Source organism: Pipistrellus kuhlii, unplaced genomic scaffold (genome assembly GCF_014108245.1).
Source record: "Pipistrellus kuhlii isolate mPipKuh1 unplaced genomic scaffold, mPipKuh1.p scaffold_m20_p_97, whole genome shotgun sequence".
NCBI classification, from domain to species: domain Eukaryota; kingdom Metazoa; phylum Chordata; class Mammalia; order Chiroptera; family Vespertilionidae; genus Pipistrellus; species Pipistrellus kuhlii.
In genome coordinates this window covers 305,799-325,072 of record NW_023425603.1, presented here as the reverse complement: position 1 = coordinate 325,072, position 19,274 = coordinate 305,799, and the positions used below count along the sequence as shown (strand labels likewise).

The following is a 19,274-nucleotide window of genomic DNA, read 5'->3' as shown; positions in this document are numbered from 1 at the left end:
GGAAGGGAGAAGGAGAGAGAAAAAACATCAATGATGAGAGGGATCCACCAATCAGCTGCATCCTGCATACCCCCCACTGGGGATCAAGCCCACAAACCCAGGCATGTGCCCTTGTCCAGAATCAAACTCGGGACCCTTCAGTCCACAGGCTGAAGCTCCATCCACTGAGCCATGCTGGCTAGGGCAACAAATGACAATGAAAACACAACAACCCAAAAATCTATGGGACACAGTGAAAGGAGTCTTGAGAGGGAAGTTCATAGCTCTACAAGCCTACTGCAAAAAACAAACAAACAAACAAACAAACAAAAACCCCACAAGAAACAATGGTAATAAATTAACTAACCCTACAACTCAAAGAGTTAGAAAGAGAGCAACAAGAAAAGTCCAGTATAAGCAGAAGGAAGGAAATAATAAAGATCAGAGTGGAGATAAAAACATAGAGACCAAAACAAACAAACAAACAAACAAAACCCCAATACAAGAGATCAACAAAACCAAGAGCTTGTTCTTTGAAAGGCTAAATAAGATTGATGAACCCTTAGCCAGGCTCACCAAAAAGCAAAGAGAATGGACCCACGGATCAGACCTCAACATAATAAAAGCCTTATATGACAAACCTACAACCAACATCATACTCAATGGGCAAAAACTAAACCCATTTTCCCTAAGAACATCAAAATAAAAAGCTTCTGCACAGCAAAAGAAACCATTAACAAAACAACAAGAAAGCCCACTGCATGGGAGAACACTTTTGCCAATGTTATCTCTGATAAGGGTTTAATCTCCCAACATTTACAGGGAACTCATACAATTGAACAAAAGGAAGGTAAATAATCCAATAAAAAAAATGGGCAAAGGACCTAAATAGACACTTTTTGAATATATTTTATTGATTTTTTTTTTTTATACAGAGAGAAAGGGAGAGAGATAGAGAGTTAGAAACATCGATGAGAGAGAGTCATCGATCAGCTGCTTCTTGCACACCCCCTACTGGGGATATGCCCGCAACCAAGGTGCATGCCCTTGACCGGAATCGAACCCGGGACCCTTCAGTCCCCAAGCCGACGCTCTATCCATTGAGCCAAACCGGTCCCGGCTAAATAGACACTTTTTGAAAGAGGACAATCAGAAAGCCAAGACATGAAAATATGCTCAAAGTCACTATTCATCTGAGAGATGCAAATCAAAACAATAATGAGATACCATGCCGGGACCGGTTTGGCTCAGTGGATAGAGCGTCAGCCTGCGGACTGAAAGGTCCCGGGTTCGATTCCGGGCAAGGGCATGTACCTTGGTTGTGGGCACATCCCCAGTAGGGGGTGAGCAAGAGGCAGCTGATCGATGATTCTCTCTCATCGATGTATCTAACTCTCTATCCCTCTCTCTTCCTCTCTGTGAAAAATCAATAAAATATATTAAAAAAATAAATAATGAGGTACCACCTCACACCTGTCAGGATGACTATCATCAACAAATCAACAAATGACGAGTGCTCGTGAGGATGCGGAGAAAAAGGAACCCTCGTGCACTGCTGGTGGGAATGCAGACTGGTGTAGCCGCTGTGGAGAAGGCTGGGGAGTGTTGGTGAGGGTAAGAGATCAACCAAAGGACTTGTATGCATGCATATAAGCACAACCAATGGACATAAGACACTGGGGGAGGGCATGTGCGGGGGGGGGGTAGGGGAAGCTCGGGAAGGTCAAGGGGGGAAAGAGGAGACATATGTACTACTATGTGTAATACTTTAAACGATAATTTTTTTTTTAAAGGCGCCACCAGTCCTGGCCGTGTGGTTCAGTTGGTTGGAGTATTGTCCTGTACAACAAAAGGTTTTAGGTTCAATTCCAGGTCGAGGCGGGTATGAGAGGCAACTGATAGATGTTTCTTTCTCTCTCTCTTCCTCTCCCTCTCTCTCATAAAAATAAGAAAAATAAGAAATAAAACCACCATGTCAGGAATCAAAATCATTTGCTGGAAATCTTGCCATATCTTAGCATAAATTACAACAGTGTGTACTTTCCCCCAATGCTTTCAAAATAAAACTCATCACGCCTTTGGAAGCTTGCATATCTGTGTGCGGTGCTCAGACACCTGCCCTGGTAAAGCACTGTGCTCAGTCTATGTTAATGTTATTAAATACAATCACTAAAAAATAATAAAAATAAATGAATATAATCACTAATAAGTGTTACAGTTCTTCACTTAACCAAAACATCTCAAGAATCAGATTAACCACATTTAACTCCACTTCACCTAGAAACAAAAGCTTCAACTTCTGATCATATCATCTAGCTATTCCAAAGAACATCTCTCTGAATACCTAGAAATGCTGAGTAAGATACATAAAAACATCCTTCTAAATGCATGGCTGACCTTTAAGAAGTAAAAACATTTACCGGTGCCAAAATCAGAGAGAGTATTGCCAAACTCCGAAGCTGCAGGCTTCCCTGCACTACTTGGCTTCAGGTCAGACGAGGTGGAGACAGGGACCCACAGGCCCTGCCAAAGCCGGAACGGAACCCCTGTGAGCCTCAGAGAAAGGGTGGGCGAGGGGAAACGGACTTGCTGGCAAAGGAGTCTGACAATGAACTCGGCCTTATCTCAGCACTGATGGCAGTGCGTAAAGAATCTCCCCTAAGATCTGCATTCACTCAGCATCAGACTTCCTTCCTTTCCGCTGAGGAGGAGCTCCACGCCCGGCAATGTGCCTGAAGCGCCCCAGGTGAGGAGCACACCGAGTGAACGTAAGCCCCATCTGCGTCTCGCCCGGGTCCCTCAGCATCGCCATGGAGATCAGCCACATCATTAGAAATGGCCAGGGAAACGGGCCATGAAGAAGCATCGACTCCGGAACTTCCACACCAAGGTCACCGGTCAGAGGAGCTTTGTTCACAGGCCTGAGGTCTGCCCGCCTCGGCCCAGGCAGACCTGGGCGGGCGCAGCCACAGAAGGGGGGCCTGGGAACGCGCATGGGGTGGGCGCTCAGATGACCCCACACAGGAGAGGATGTGAGGCCAGGTCATTACCGTGCGACATACAAAATAAAAAGGCACGACGAACTCTATTTTATTTAAAAAGAGCGAATATTGAGGGTTACTTTTCATGACTGAAGCAGGATGCACGAAACCTTTTAGGGTTTCCAAACACTACAACTAAAACCCATTATTAGTATCTCTTTCAGCAGTATTTCTATTTAAAAAAAAAGGAATCCTTCAAGTTAACACATTATTTAAAAATGGGAATTTCACTGCACTACCTTCCTTAAGCCCCAGCGAACTTGGCCTCTCACTCCGGCTGCAATGAGAGGTGGACCGCGCCCACAGCAGGGCTGCTGGTGTCCGGCGAGAGGGCCAGCGAAGGGGCCAGCAGGGAGCGCTTACTGCTGGCGTTGCGGTGCTTGTGCGGGGACACCAGCAGCCGGGCTGCTCGCAGAGCCTGACGGCCTGGGAAAAGGGGCAAGACCCGCCAGCTGCGACCTGCACGTCGGCACCGACACGCGTGCAGGAGGTCGGGGAGGGTTGTGGTCCGCTCCCTGAGGGCAGAGGAGGGCGGCAGGCACGGTGCTGCCTGCAGGAGGTCTCGTGGCACGGACTGTCATTGTTTTCATTGTAAAATGAGGAAATACTACCACATGGAAAGACAATTTACAACATAACCACACACAGTGTAAAGGGTTATCATAGGACAAGCACGCAAGTCCCATCTAGCTCTGGAAAGGGAGCATCCGGAACAACTCCGAAGCCCCGTGTCCTCTCCCCGGCTCTCAGCTCCACTGCCAGAGGCTGGGCAAACCACGGCCTCGCTGTCCGGACACACGGAGGTGTGGCCCAGCCTTCCCGCCCAGTGCTCAGCCCAGGGAGGCTCCTCTCCGTCACCGAGCGCACAGGCAGGGGGAGGTTAAGCCAAAAAGCTGTTACATTTTACAGGGAAAGAGCTGGCAAGCAAACCAGAATGCTGGTGCAGGTATGAGCCATGAATTCCTCCCCTACAGCCAATGTACATCGGCAGCTGTTCTATTATAGTCCAAAAGCTGCCTGACAAGCGCGGAGCGGTGTCTGTTTGTTGTTCATCCTCACCCGAGGATATTTTCCCACTGGTTTTTAGAGAGAGTGGGAGGGAGGAGTGGAGACAGAGAGAAACATCGATGTGAGGGAGACACATCAATTGGTTGCCTCCTGTATGTATCCCGACCCGGGCCAGGGGTTGAGCCTGCAACCAATGTACGTGCCCCTAAGCGGAATCAAACCCAGGACGCTTCAGTCTGAGGGCCGACGCTCTAGCCCCGAGCCAGGCGGCCAGGGCAAGCACGGAGCAGTTTCTGAAGAAACCGCTGAAGTATCATAGCCAGCACGCCAAGGGGATCCCGACTCCTGAGGGATCCCCGCACCCAGCTGCACAGGAGTCCGGCCTGCTCTGCCGCAGACCGCCCACTTCCTTCCCTCACGTCCTCTCTGCCATTGATAAGGGCACAGCTCAGTATTATCCTGGCCAGGGCGCCACTCCTCTGGCTCTGCCAGGAGACCGCCCATCTCAGACCTCGTCCTGTTTCCCTCAGGTGCAGCTTCACTGTGGCAACTTAACTCCCTCAGACAGGCATCCAATAGTCAAAACATTTAAAAAGGAATTTGACAGGAGCTGGGAATGTTTTCCCGGACAAACACGTCACCATTAGGACAGCCTGCTGCCCACTTTCTTAGGCTCCGAGCAGAAGAGTGCTTAAAATAAATAAATAAAACAAAAAGCAAAGTGTGAATACCAAAGCAGCGGTCACCAACTGGTGGTCCGTGAGGGCATAAAGGGAAACAAAGGACCTGCTTTTCTGAACTAAAGCCCTCACTTCAGTGGTAGCTCAGTTCTGACCCCATTAGACTCCCAGCTGGGCTCTGACTCCCAGTGAGGCTCCCAGCTGGGCTCTGACTCCCAGTGAGGCTCCCAGCTGGGCTCTGACTCTCCCAGTGAGGCTCCCAGCTGGGCTCTGACTCCCAGTGAGGCTCCCAGCTGGGCTCTGACTCTCCCAGGGAGGCTCCCAGCTGGGCCCTGACTCTCCCAGTGAGGCTCCCAGCTGGGCTCTGACTCTCCCAGGGAGGCTCCCAGCTGGGCCCTGACTCTCCCAGTAAGGCTCCCAGCTGGGCTCTGACTCCCAGTGAGGCTCCCAGCTGGGCCCTGACTCTCCCGGGGAGGCTCCCAGCTGGGCTCTGACTCTCCCAGTGAGGCTCTCAGCTGGATTCTGACTCTCCCAGTGAGGCTCCCAGCTGGGCCCTGACTCTCACAGTGAGGCTCCCAGCTGGGCTCTGACTCTCCCAGTAAGGCTCCCAGCTGGGCTCTGACTCTCCCAGTGAGGCTCCCAGCTGGGTCTGACTCTCCCAGTGAGGCTCCCAGCTGGGCTCTGACTCTCCCAGGGAGGCTCCCAGCTGGGCTGACTCTCCCAGGGAGGCTCCCAGCTGGATTCTGACTCTCCCAGTGAGGCTCCCAGCTGGGTCTGACTCTCCCAGTGAGGCTCCCAGCTGGGCTCTGACTCTCCCAGGGAGGTTCCCAGCTGGGCTCTGACTCTCCCAGTGAGGCTCCCAGCTGGGCTCTGACTCTCCCAGGGAGGCTCCCAGCTGGGCTCTGACTCTCCCAGTGAGGCTCCCAGCTGGGCTCTGACTCTCCCAGGGAGGCTCCCAGCTGGGCTCTGACTCTCCCAGGGAGGCTCCCAGCTGGGCTCTGACTCTCCCAGTGAGGCTCCCAGCTGGGCTCTGACTCTCCCAGGGAGGCTCCCAGCTGGGCTCTGACTCTCCCAGGGAGGCTCCCAGCTGGGCTCTGACTCTCCCAGGGAGGCTCCCAGCTGGGCCCTGACTCTCCCAGTAAGGCTCCCAGCTGGGCTCTGACTCCCAGTGAGGCTCCCAGCTGGGCCCTGACTCTCCCGGGGAGGCTCCCAGCTGGGCTCTGACTCTCCCAGTGAGGCTCTCAGCTGGATTCTGACTCTCCCAGTGAGGCTCCCAGCTGGGCCCTGACTCTCACAGTGAGGCTCCCAGCTGGGCTCTGACTCTCCCAGGGAGGCTCCCAGCTGGGCTCTGACTCTCCCAGTGAGGCTCCCAGCTGGGTCTGACTCTCCCAGTGAGGCTCCCAGCTGGGCTCTGACTCTCCCAGGGAGGCTCCCAGCTGGGCTGACTCTCCCAGGGAGGCTCCCAGCTGGATTCTGACTCTCCCAGTGAGGCTCCCAGCTGGGTCTGACTCTCCCAGTGAGGCTCCCAGCTGGGCTCTGACTCTCCCAGGGAGGTTCCCAGCTGGGCTCTGACTCTCCCAGTGAGGCTCCCAGCTGGGCTCTGACTCTCCCAGGGAGGCTCCCAGCTGGGCTCTGACTCTCCCAGTGAGGCTCCCAGCTGGGCTCTGACTCTCCCAGGGAGGCTCCCAGCTGGGCTCTGACTCTCCCAGGGAGGCTCCCAGCTGGGCTCTGACTCTCCCAGTGAGGCTCCCAGCTGGGTCTGACTCTCCCAGTGAGGCTCCCAGCTGGGCTCTGACTCTCCCAGGGAGGCTCCCAGCTGGGCTCTGACTCTCCCAGTGAGGCTCCCAGCTGGGTCTGACTCTCCCAGTGAGGCTCCCAGCTGGATTCTGACTCTCCCAGGGAGGCTCCCAGCTGGGTTCTGACTCTCTCCCGAGCCTCCCAGGTCCGTGTGGCAAGTACCCGGCCTGTTTTGCGCTCTCCTGCATCTCCAGCCCTCGGATGGGCTTGGCACACGGTAAGCGCCGGACACATGCTTATGACGTGCGCACGGGACAGCAGGTGTGGCAAAGGGGCAGAAAGTGGCTGTGGATAGGCAAAGAATTCTGAAGGCAAAGCCATGAAATCTCAACAACCTGCTGAGTGCTAACAAGGGAGATCATACATTTAACTCCAAAACACAAAATCAGAAACTCAGGTCAAGTTACCGCTCTGATCTATTCCTCTGTATGTCACGCCATGCATTTAATAAGTTTATAGCACTTCTGTACTTATTATTAGCTCCTCACACATTTCTCTGTGCTTCTGGCACTCACTAGCAAGAATTTCTTGTGTTGCCATCTGCTCTCTCCAACTAACTTGTGTAGAGCAAGAAAAGGTTTCCAAAGAGGATTATTCTTGAAAACACATGCCAGGCTCTACTGATCATGAAGAGGCCCGCTTTCTTCTTTAGGAACACACCTCATGTGAAAAAAATGCTCTTTCAGCCCAGCCAGTGTGGCTCAGTGGATGAGTCCCATGAATCAAGAGGTCACTGGTTCGATCCCTGGTCAGGGCACACGTTCCGGTTGCATGCTTTGTCCCCAGTAGGGTACGTGCAGGAGGCAGCTGATTGATGTTTCTCTCACATCGATGTATCTATCTCTCTCTCCCTTCCTCTCTCTGAAATAAATATCTTTAAAATATATTTAAATATATATATATTAATATAAACTATAGAGCCAGTCTGCCCAAGTTCAGAAAATATTGCCATCATTCACTAACTCCTGGTCAAGTCCCTTAACCTCTCTGTATCTAAGTGTCTCCCTGTTAAAATAGGAATCAAAATAACACCCACCTCATAGAATTTTTCTGAGCATGTGATGAGTTAATACATATATGTAAAGATTAAATAATACCTGGCATATAGTAAGTGCTACATGCATGCTAACCATTTTTCTTAGTTTAAATTGAGTATGGCCCTAGCTGATTTGGCTCAGTAGATTGAGTGTCAGCCTGCTGATCAAAGTGTCCCAGGTTCAATTCCAGTCAAGGGTACAGACCTGGGTTGCAGACTCAATCCCCATTAGGGGGTGTGCAGGAAGCAGCCGGTCAATGTTTCTATCTTTCTCTCTCTCATCCTCTCCCTTTCTCTCTGAAATCAATAAAAATATTTTTTGTTCCAAAAATACATCCTTCCAAAGTTTCCTGCCAAGTTTTAAACACTAAAATATTCTCTTTTAAAATGATACTAGATTTTTTTGGAGGCAATGTTTTAATCTATATCCCACCTCAATTGAAGATGACTTCAGAATTGTCTGGGTGAGAATCTAAGGCCATAGTCTAGTAAACGGGCAGGGAGCTGTCCCACGCTGGAACTCAAACAGGTGAACGTCAGCCCGGGCTCGGGCGTGCGCGTACAGAGGACTGGAGGACTCACCTCAAAGTTGTACTTCTTCATCCGGCTGAGCCGCCGGCAGTACAGGTAGAGCATGCCGGTGCTGCTGCCCACGGCGATGTAGTCTGCGCTGGTGTCGAGCGCGGTCAGGTAGACGGCCACAGAGCGGAAGCCCTTCTGGATCTTCGTGGGAATGGCGTTGAGGAGATAATACAAAGGGCAGAACTCCCTGAACGTAACTGGCTCCAGTGGGGAGGCCATGGCCACGGTTCCCTCGGCGGATCTTCAGGAAGGGCGAGGAGTGCTGACTTAGCATCTGGGGACCCCTGGGGGCTAGAGAACAGAGAGAAGTCGTGTTCCATAGCAGGAACAGGAACGTTCAGGAGGGTAGAAATCAGCTGGAGCCGAACTAACTGGAGAAAGCAAGCCAGCTGTCATTCAGACCACTTTTTTTGGGGGGAGGGGCATTTAAATTGATTTCAGAGAGGGAGAGGAGAGAGAAACATCAATGATGAGAATCATAGATCAGCTGCCTCCTACAGGCCTCCCACTAGGGATCTAGCCAGCAACCGGGGCATGTGCCATTGACCAGGAATCCAACTGTGACCCCCCTGGTTCAAAGGCCTTCCCCAGGTCACAGGCACAGCTCTGACAGATAGGGCAGCTACAGGTGGGCGCTCTGCACCTGACCAGCTGGTGGGACACCTGACCAGCTGGTGGGGCACCTGACCAGCTGGAGGGGCACCTGACCAGCTGCATGGGCACTGACCAGCTGGTGGGGCACCTGACCAGCTGGTGGGGCACCTGACCAGCTGCAGGGGCACCTGACCAGCTGCATGGGCACTGACCAGCTGCAGGGGCACCTGATCAGCTGGAGGGACATTGAGCCCTGTGGGCTCATGGAGACCTCAAGCCCTCGCGGAAGCGTCCGGTGCTGGGTCGCAGCCTGTGTCAGCGCTGTGTTTCCTATGTCTACGGAGCTGGTGACTGACCTCCAACCTTCCACGGCGGATGCGCGTTCCCGGCCATTCAACACTCCTCCCCGGCCTCCCCGGCCCCTCAGGCAGAGGAGTCCACCCAAGTGCAGCTCGTCCTGGGCAGCCCAGGCCCTCGGCAGCCCAGGCGGTGCGCGGGCGGCACCCCGCCGCCAGCTGACAGAGGCGACAGAACAAAGCCGGAATCCCGGGGGAAAGCGGGGCGGGAGCGGGGCAGAGGCGCGGAGGCACAGCCGTCCTTCGGGCACGGGCACGGGCACACCGACCCCGCCGGGCACTGGGCTAGCGCCTCGCCTGCCAGCCCCGTCAGCCTCCGCCGACGCCGCAGAAACGAGGCCTCCGGTCCACAGGGATGACCGTCTCCGCCGGCGCAGAGCCGCGGCTGCGGACCTGCCCACCGCACCGGCCCGCCCGCTCCCGGGTCGCTGTGCGCACCCCGGGGACGAGCCAGTTCTGGGGGCCCCGAGGCTGGCGGCGGCGGAGGGGACGGGGGCGGCGGGGGAGGGGGCGGAGCCGGGAGCCGGAGCCGGAGCCGGAGCGGGGGTCGCGGACGGGGGCGGCGTGGGCGGAGCCGGGAGCCGGCGAGGGGCGGGCGCTCCGTGAGGGGAACCAGCCTCGGCGGGCGGGCGGGCGGCCCTGAGGCACCGGGCGCGGGGCGCGGGCGCACTCACCTCCCGCGGCGGCCCTCGGACGCGCCCCTCGGACGGGGGCGGCGGAGGCGGGGAGGCCGGGCCGCGGGGGCTGCCGGGAGCCCGTTCCCTGGGCCCCGGGCCCGCCCCACCGGACACAGCCGGCTCCTGGGGGCTGGAGCGGCAGCGCCTCCAGCGGCGACAGGAAGTGACGCGACTTCCGGCGCGGGGGCGGGGCTCCGGCCTCCTTCCGGGGAGATCAGCCGCATGGAACGTGCGTGAGTCGGGCCCCTGTCCGGGCGGGTGGGGGCGGGAGCCGCGGGTGGGACGGGGTCCCGCGGGGCCCTGCCGGCGGCCTGGGCCGGCAGTTGGCGGAGCCTCGGTTCCCGGCGCGGGGCGGGTGCCGCCTGCCGGTGCCGCAGTCCGACCCTCCCGGGGCGGCTGTCCTGCGGCGTCAGCGGCCGCGGGGCGCTCCGGAGCCCGGTCAGAGCCGCGCGCATTCCAACCAGGGTGTCCCCGGAGGCGCACGCGCACGGAGGGGTTACGAAGGCGGCGTTTGTTAAAAGATTTCATTTTCACAACTGAACTGCCAGCTGATTAGTCAATAAACTGCTCTCCGGAGTTCTGAGAGCCTCTAGCAATTTAATCAAACCCAGGGGAGGTATAGCAGGTCGGCCGGGAGCACTGGAACAGACAGCCTGCCCTGAGAAGGGGAAGGTTGGGGGCAGGGACAGTCTTGTAGGACTGAGCCCTTATCCTGAGGGACCCGAGACCCTCTTCGGGAAATAGCGTCAGGACAGAGGATATTCCTGGGTGGAGATGGAAGAACACACTGGAGAGGTCCCCGTGGTAACACGAGGCCGGATACTTGCCATGTGCAGGCCCTCACAGCTTGACATCTATTATCTAACCTTTACATAAACTCTTTGAAGTAGATATATCGCACCCCCATTTTACAGATGAGAACATTGAGGCTCTGAGAGGTTAATTAACGTGCTCGAGATTGCACAACTGGCAAGGGCAGAGTTGGAGTTCTAATCCAGTCCGGATGGTCTTTAGAATCTAGACTCCAAACTGAACGCTGTGTGTGTTGGACTCCTCCAGGGCCTCCCACAGAGTCTGGACTTCATCCCGTGGGCCAGGAGTAGCCTTTGAAGGGAAGGCACAGGATGCCTGGAAGAGGGTTGGCTTTTAGGTCTGAGGGTTGCTTCCTGCAGGAGCTGGGATGCCGGTGAGTCTTGGAGCATGGGCAGCACTAGCCCAGGAAAGGGAAGAACTTTCTAGCAGAAGGAACTGTATGTGCAAAGACCTGCAGGTGACTCCACTTTCCAGGATCTGCCAGGAGTTCATTTTAGCTGTAGATTAAGGGGGTCGCAGGTGGGGGTTCAGGTGGACAGGAAGCAGGTCCTGAAGGACTGGGACTACCTTCTGAGTCCTCTGCATGGAGGTGACCGGTGCACCTCCCATGCCAGCCTTGCGGTGTCTGGAGAACCCCCAAGCTCTGGTCAGATGTGAGGCATCAGAGTGCCTGAGGCCATGATGAGAGCACTGGGCTGGGGCATGGAGGGTTTGGGCACAACTCCGCCCTATCCCCAACCTTTGGAAATGGTCAGAGTGCCCTGACTGGTGTGGCTCAGTTGGAGCAGCATCCCACACACCAAAGGGGATCAAATCTCCGTCAGGGCACAAACCCAGGTTTCGGGTTTGATCCCCAGTTGGAGTGTGTGCGGGAGGCAACCAATCGGTGTTTTTGTTTCCCTTTTCCTCTCTTAAAAAAAAAAAATTAAAAAATAAGAATAAAGACATTCATTGAAAGTGGTCAAAGTGCTTAAGGTAAAACTTTGTGGAGCCATTAAGCTGAGAAAGGACTCAACCATTTCCGGAGAGTCTTCAAATGTGAAAATAGTTGTTTTTCTTGTTCTGGGAACTTCCCCAGTCATCATCCATCTTCATTACCACGCCCTCTGTCCAGAAGATGTAGCCTTTCAGATTGGCTTACATTAAGAGTTATGAGGACATTTGCCCTCCAGCTGTGATCAATAATTTCACAAGAATTTCACAATAATTACTTTTCTTTTACTGTCTATCAGCAAAGACCCTTGGAAGTGCAACGTCCCGAAAACCTGTCTTATCGGTTAGTGCGAGAAAAATTAAGGACAATGCAGCCGATTGGCATAATTTAATCCTGAAGTGGGAGGCCCTTAATGATGCAGGCTTTGCTACTGCAAATAACATCGCCAACACGAAACTCAGTTTACTGTAAGTACTGCCTGTGCCCCTCCGAGTTAAGCCTCCTAAGGTTGCATATTTCTTGTGCTGTTGTGATTTATATAACAAATATCTGTTTGGTTTTTCTCCACAGCTCCAGAAATCCTTATAATTTCCCAGTTGATTGGAGCGATGGGAGAATTTTTTGTTATAATGTTTGGTATTTTGTCCTCAAATAGTCTGGTTCCGGGAATAGCTTCAGGAGGAAAGGAGTGTCCGCTCGTTGGTAACAAGCCCCTTCCCACCAGCCTGAGTTTATGTTAGGTGATATCTGGAAAGCCCCCAAGGAGGGGAGTGTTGCCAAGGGAAGCAACCAGGCCATTGGCATCATCCCTCCGGGAGGCGAGGGGCTGGAAGTTGCATCAGTCACCAGTGGCCGGTGGTCCAGTCCATCCTGCCTGCATAATGACACCTCCATAAAGTCCCAAGAGCAGGAGAACCTCCGAGTTGTAAACAGGGACACCTTGATGTGGGAAGGGACCGGAGCTCCTGTTCGGGGCCCTTTTGGACCTCGCCCTGTGCGCCTCTTCATCTGGCTGCTCTTCCATGGCCTTTGTCATAAGCTGGAACCTACTGAGTAACCTGTTTTCCTGACTCCGTGAGTCACTCTAGCAAACTACTTGAACTGGAGGATGGGGTGGTGGGACCCCTGGATTTATAGCCTGTCAGTCAGGAGTACAGGTACCAACTTGGACCCCTGGGAGGTCCTGCTGTGTTTCCAGGTTAGATTAATGTATAGACGGTGTCACCAAAATACACACACTTTGAAGGATTATAAAGCAGTGTTTACTAAAATACATTTCATTCTCAAAATGAAATTATCAGCTGTCAACTATGTATCCACTTTTGGGAACACCCTGTATACATGTTTTCTTAAACTTCTCAAAGTTCTAATTACATGAGTGGCCAGATTATTATGATCTCTGAATGTATAATAACCTAGACACTCAAGTGTGTGTGTGTGTTCTCTAATGGCCTGGTTGGTTCCCTTGGCAACCACCCCCCTCCTTGAGGCTTTCCAAATATCACCTTGTTAACATAAACTCAGGCGTGGTGGGAAGGGGCTTGTTACAAATGAGCGGACATTCCTTTCCTTCTGTAAGTACTGCCCATGTACTTACATTAAATTATATTAAGCAAAAAATATAATTTAAAGGTGCATGAATTCGTGCATGGGTGGGGTCCAGCCAGCCTGGCCAAGGGGAAGGAACATGGGCGGTTGGCCAGCCTGCCTGCTGGTGGAACTCCTGGTCGAGGGGACAGTTTGCATATTAGCCTTTTATTCTATAGGATAGACACTGAGTGGCCAGATTATCATGCATTCAGAGATCATAGCGACCTGGCCACTCGGTGTGTATACGAACATCCTCCAGCTCACTGGTGCCTACAGGCCGAGCCAGGCTTTCCTCGCTGGCCAGGCCACCAGCGCCCTTTCTTCACATCATGCGCCTCAAGCCTCCACTCCTTTCCTGGAACTGCATTCTCCATCCTCTTTAATGTGGAATTTCCTCCGTCAGTGCCGCTGTGACTGTTCCATGGGGTCACAGCCTCGGTCTGCACAAGGCACCCCAGCTGTGAACTCTGGGGAGTGGCCCCGTCTTCGCCATCTTACCCACACCCCACCCTCCACCAAGGGGGCCACAGGTTGAGTGTAATTGGCTTTTTCTCATGCAAATTGAGTCACTGATGGACGTGTTCGTTGCACATGTCAGTGAGTGAACACGTTTAAGGACCCGCAACACCTACAGCAAATCTGACAGCGTCACGTGGATGTCGAGTGTGCGCGAGCTTACGGACTGTGATTGTTGCCACCTTCCATTTGGTCCAGGAGTCAAGACAAGATCGAGTCAGAGAGCCGCAGCCTGTCTTGCGATGAGAATGCCGAGCAGAGGCCGCGGGAATACAGCGCAGAACTGGAGGCGCTGTGCGAGGAGCTGCGGGCCACGTTAGATGGCTTGGTAAGACCCGGGGCCTGGCTACCTACCTGCTGCCCGACGCCCCGGGTGCGTCTGGGGTTGCCTGGCTCTCAGGACCCCGAGGCGGGCTTCCCCGCTCACACGTTGGATTTTCCCTCCTCCGCCTTCTCTGCTCGTCTCTTCCTCTGCCTGTCCCTAAGTCTGCCGTCCAAGATGCTGTCCTAGACCTTTGTCCTCTTGGTCCTGAGGCTGGCCGGGGCCAGGCCACCCCGCGCAGGGCTCCATGGTAAACACGCCCAGGCTCTGTGGGCCCCAGCATCTCTCGTCACCACTCGGCTCTGTCTGGAGGCGAATGGCTGTAGCTGTGCTGCAGCAAAACCTTATTCATGGACTCGGAAATTTGAATTTTATATAATTTTCATGTCTCATACATATTCTCATTTTCAACCATTTAAAAGCCCCATTCTTAGCTGGTAGCTTGCCCAGAAATAGGTTCTGTGGGCAGCTGGCCAGGGTCCTGGTCTGGCACAAGAACTGCCACAGGCTGTTTAATGGACTGATGACTGACCACCAAACATGGACCAGACACGCCACCTCTTTGCAGGGCACGGGGATAGGGGTTTGCACGTTTGAACTTGGATAACTATCACTCGCCCATGAACATCAAGTCTATATTTTAACTTCTCCTGATGGTAATGTTTCTTGGTTTGATGGGGACATCTCAGTAGTTTTAGCCTTTCCTTTTTTAAATATATTTTTATTGATATCACAGAGGAAGAGAGGAAGATGGAAACTTCAATGATGAGAGAGAACCATGGATCAGCTGCCTCCTGCACTCCCCCTACTGGGGAATGAACCTGCAACCCAAGCATGTGCCCTTGATCAGAATCAGACCCAGGACTCTTCAGTCCACAGACCTACCTTCCATCCACTGGGCCACACCAGCCGGCCGGCCTTTTCTCCGGACTGAAACGCAGTGCTGACTTCAGGCCATTCTGATGCACAGGCCACTTGTCTCCTCTCGGGATGAGGTCTCTGTGATAGTGCTGTCCTCTCACTCGGCCTTCCCTCTCCCCTGGGGGGTGCTGTGTTCAGGGACGGAGTGGGTATCCTTCCTTCACCCGCTTCCTCCTCAAAGAGGTTCCATAGACACAGGCAGTTGAAAGCATCAGAAATGAGCTCATTTAATGGCTCCCACCTTCCACAAGAGCAGGAGCCTGCCCGGGGGTTGAATCCGCCGGCCTTTGGTGCTAGAATGAGTGCCGCTGGGAAAGCCGAGCGAAGTGGGCTGCGGTGGGGCTGTTACTGAAGTGACCAGATGAGGGACGTCACAGCAGCCGTCTGCCTCCGGCCTGCACTTACTGCGCACGGAGCCAGCGGGGTGGAATTACTGGACTTTCGGTCTCGACAGACTTACATGTCTTAGCTGTGAAATCTTGAGCTGTTGAATCTGAGACTGGAGTAGGTTTCAAATCTTAGTCTCATATTCCAAATTAATATCTTTGCAGACCAAAATACAGGTGAAAATGGAAAAGCTGTCTTCTACCACCAAGGGAGTCTGGGAGCTGGAAAAGTACCATCACGGGCCGGACAGCAGCCAGCCGCCCATGTTTCACACATGGCCCACCGCCCACTTCTGTGAGTTCCCTCCGGGCGGGTGCGGTGCGTTCGGAGAGCCTTTGGCGCCATGTATACGGGCTGCCAACGCGCTGGCAGGCTCTGGCATTTAATTCAAGACATCCATTGGGAGGGGAGGAGCCTGGGGGATCTTAAATAAATAGAGCATTTATTATTGGCTTAATCACCTAATCAGCAAAGAGTAACAGAGACTTAGAGACCCATGCAGCAGGTTACAATTATTGGCCTTTTAAGCCACTGGGTAGAATGCAGAAAAAATTTTTTTTTTTTTTTAAGATAGTTTTTACCTTTTGCTTTGTTTAAGTAAAGATAAAACTTCAGCCGAAACTTGTTTGGCTCAGTGGATAGAGCGTCAGCCTGCGGACTGAGGGTCCCAAGTTCGATTCCGGTCAAGGGCATGTACCAGTAGGGGTGTGCAAGAGGCAGCTGATCGATATTTCTCTCTCACTGATGTTTCTAACTCTCTATCCCTCTTCGTTCCTCTCTGTAAAAAAATCAATAAAATATATTTCTTAAAAATATTAAAAAAGAAAAAAGATGAAACTTCAGTGAACCTCATGGGAGAAGGCTGCTTGGGAATGGAATCCTTTGCTTCCCTAAGCCCAGGCAGTCGGTTATTTTTAGCTTTATTGTTTAAAGAGGGCTAAGCCCCTGGGCAGTGATGACAGTCACCTTCCTAAGCGAGAAGGGCTGACACCACTAGTGGGTGTGTTTGGATTGTCAGGGGAGGCTCACCCACCGGTGAGCGCTGTGCGGGTTCCCAGTGCTGAGGTGACAGCCACTCTTCATTCCGGGTGCTGACCGCGTTCTGCCGAGCCCGCAGCCAGGTGTGATGCCTCCGCGCTTGGCCTCTGCGCCAGAACCGAGTGTGGCGTTCAGCCAGCAGCTTCCGCCCGGGCTTCCTGTTGGTCACTAACGGGAGACTCGCATGTGTTACAGACGAGGTGTCCCGCCGCCTCTCGGACATGTACGGGGCGGAGCTGCTGCTGAAGCGCACCATCGTGGAGGAGCTGGCGCACACCGCGGACCGCGACCTCTCCCTCACCTACCTGTCGCTGTGGCTGCACCAGCCCTACGTGCAGAGCGACAGCAGGCTGCTGCTGGAGGGCATGCTGCTCGAGACGGGGCACCGGGCACTGTGACTCCAGGCCGCCTGCTCCCCGGCCTCCGCAGCGCCCGCCGTGGACAGTCCTGCATGTAGGACCCAGGGCCATGCCCCGGCCCCCTTCTTGGGGTCGTCCAGACTGGACCGGTTCACCAGCTTCTCTCGGCCTCTGCAGACGCAGTGATGCTGCGAACTGCCTGCCACAGTGTCACGGTGCCCACGGTGAACCTGGCATCTGGAGGACCTCGGATGAAATAAATGAGTGTGATCCTGTTTCCGTAAACCAGGTGGATCTCACACAGGTGCCTTTGTGCAGCAGGTCCCTGGTTTTAGTTTCTACTTTATACTTACCTGTATTGTTTGAGTTTTTGAGACTAGTTTTATAATTACAGCTACTGTTTAAAACAAGTTTGCCCAGCTGGTGTGGCTCAGTGGTTGAGCGTCAACCCATGAACCAGGAAGTCAAAGTTCAGTTCCTGTTCAAGCACATGCCCAGGTTGCCAGCTCAATTCGGAGTGGGGGGTGCAGGAGGCAGCTAATCAGTTATTCTCTCTCATAATTGATGTTTCTCTCTCTCCCTCTCCCTCCCTCTCTGAAATCTGTAAAAAATATATTGCAATGGCTGGCTTGGCTTAACAGAGTGTTGGCCACAGACTGCAGGGTCCTGAGTTTGATTCTAGTCAAGGGCATTCATCTAGGTTGCGAGCTCAATCCCTGGCCCTGGTCGGGGCATGTGCATGAATCAACTAATTGCTCTCTCTCTCTCACATCTATGTTACTGTCTCTCCCCCTCCCTTCCACTCTCTCTAAAAACCAACGGAAAAATGTCCTCGGGTAAGGATTAACAAAGAACTGAAAATATTTTAAAAATACCAGAGATTACCGCGCCAAGATGGGCTCATGAAATGAAAATTCCTACAGAAAACTGGCCTGTTTGCATCCTGAGGTGCCACCGGCCGAGCGGGGTTTCCTCCCTGTCCCTCTGGCGGAAGGCCCATGCTGGGCCATGTCTGAGCTGCGCATTGGAGGGGTCACTCCTGCCATGCTCTCAGACAGTCTGGGCTGCCTGCGATGGGACGGGCTGTGACCTCATGAAACTAAAGTTCGAGGCCCCAGAAGCAGTGCTCCGGGGAAGGAGAGGAAAGGCCCCATCCGTCCGGGCTGCCCTGGGAGCTGCCCGTGCCTTGGCCTTGCAGAGCATGAAAGGCACGATGCTGAGGGGTCCCTGCCTCTCCCTGTGCAGAATTTGCCAAAATCTAACCGCACCACAGCAGGAGGCCGAGGCCAGGCTCTGGCAGGAACGCCTGCTGCCTCAGCAGGCTGCACTCTCCGGCCAGGGCCTCCGGCGGGGCCCAGGGCTGTGGGGGGCACTTAGGGCGTAAATGCTCTTCAGAGGAGACACGACGTCTAGGCCTTTCTAGGACATTCATGTCTCGGTGCCTCATCCCTGGACACCCAACTTGCCCAGAGTTAATGGGGAGGATCGATACTGTGGAGGACAAACATGAGTGAAGGGAGGAGCCGAAACCGGTTTGGCTCAGTGAATAGAGTGTCGGCCTGCGGATTGAAGGGTCTCGGGTTCGATTCCAGTCGAGGGCATGTACCTTGGTTGCGGGCACATCCCCAGTAGGAGGTGTGCAGGAGGCAGCTGATATTTCTAACTCTATCCCTCTCCCTTCCTCTCTGTAAAAAAGCAATAAAATATATTAAAACAAAAAAAGAGTGAAGGGAGGAACCCATTACCCGATGGCATTTGCCCCGAGATGTGTCACAGCACGGATCAGAGACGGACGAGGTCTCCGGCAGCGGTTTGCTAACTCGGAAATCCCTGCACGCTGGAGAGGAACCTGTAGGACTCCCGTCTGGAAGGGCAGTGATGTCAGAGGAACTGCTCCCCTCTCCTCCGGGAATCTCCCCGCGGACAGCGAAGGAACAGGAAGGACCCGCAAATAGAGGTCTTGGGGATGAAGTCATGGTAAGTACTAATTAAAACTAACTCCTGGAAACAAAAACCTACACCAAAGCGTGACAGTAACACAACATACCACTGGGAGCACAGCTGTGGGCATTGCCGTAATGCAGGAGGGCAAGCCGTGGCCCGCTGCGTGGCCCCGTGGTGGAGCGTGTCTGGCCCGGCTGCGGTCAGTGCCCGATGGGCATCACAGGCCTGGGCTCTGCCTTTCTCCTCCGGACGCCAAGCAGGCCCTGCCTTCCTGCTTCCCGGCACAGCCACGGCCGGAGGCTCACTGACCGCCGCCCGAGGGCGGCCGGGCGGGCGGGCGGGAAAGCAGCACATCGCCCCTTCTCGCCCCGGGAAGGGCCGTCGCTGGGGAGCAGGGAGGCCCCGAAGTGAGAGGTGCCGAGAGGAATTTGTCACCGATACCCCGCGCCTCCACTGCGATGAGAAGGTAGAGAAAACGCTAGGCGTGGGTGGAAAGACATCACTCTTTATAAATAGAAGGCTCATCTGTGTCAGTGTTCACATTAGAAAAATACACGCCTTAAACAAGACCCCCTGCATGAACGAAGTAGGTCGGGCTGTGTTCCGACTCCCTCTCGCGGGGCGGCTCTGCGCCTCGGACTCCGGAGGAGGCCCTCCGGCGGCCGGCTGCAGGGCAGGCCGCTCCGCTCAGGCCGCTGGA

The 19,274-nt window shown here is 54.2% G+C and overlaps 2 protein-coding genes across 4 annotated transcripts in view; one reads left to right on the top strand and one right to left on the bottom strand.

Moving 5' to 3' along the window:
* The window catches only part of TECPR2 (tectonin beta-propeller repeat containing 2), a 44,207-nt gene extending 34,362 nt beyond the window's left edge, over window positions 1-9,845 (bottom strand). For 2 of the 3 annotated variants that reach the window (XM_036429025.2, XM_045578364.1), the window contains exons 1-2: window positions 9,748-9,845; window positions 8,124-8,414 (exon numbers count right to left, since the gene is read on the bottom strand). In XM_036429025.2, coding sequence (XP_036284918.1) covers window positions 8,124-8,342 — 219 coding nt within the window. In that variant the 5' untranslated portion in view covers window positions 8,343-8,414; window positions 9,748-9,845. Of the gene's footprint in view, window positions 1-8,123; window positions 8,415-9,073; window positions 9,098-9,747 lie in introns of those variants that run through there. The other variant, XM_045578363.1, reaches the window with a different exon arrangement.
* A 17-nt stretch (window positions 9,846-9,862) lies between these two features.
* On the top strand, window positions 9,863-17,052 carry LOC118714106 (cyclin dependent kinase 2 interacting protein). Its single transcript, XM_036429030.2, has 5 exons — window positions 9,863-9,979; window positions 11,796-11,964; window positions 13,802-13,931; window positions 15,398-15,527; window positions 16,467-17,052. Exons 1-5 carry the CDS (start codon window positions 9,973-9,975, stop codon window positions 16,667-16,669), a joined length of 639 nt encoding a protein of 212 aa, XP_036284923.1. The 5' UTR covers window positions 9,863-9,972; the 3' UTR covers window positions 16,670-17,052.
* The last annotated feature ends 2,222 nt before the right edge of the window (window positions 17,053-19,274 follow it).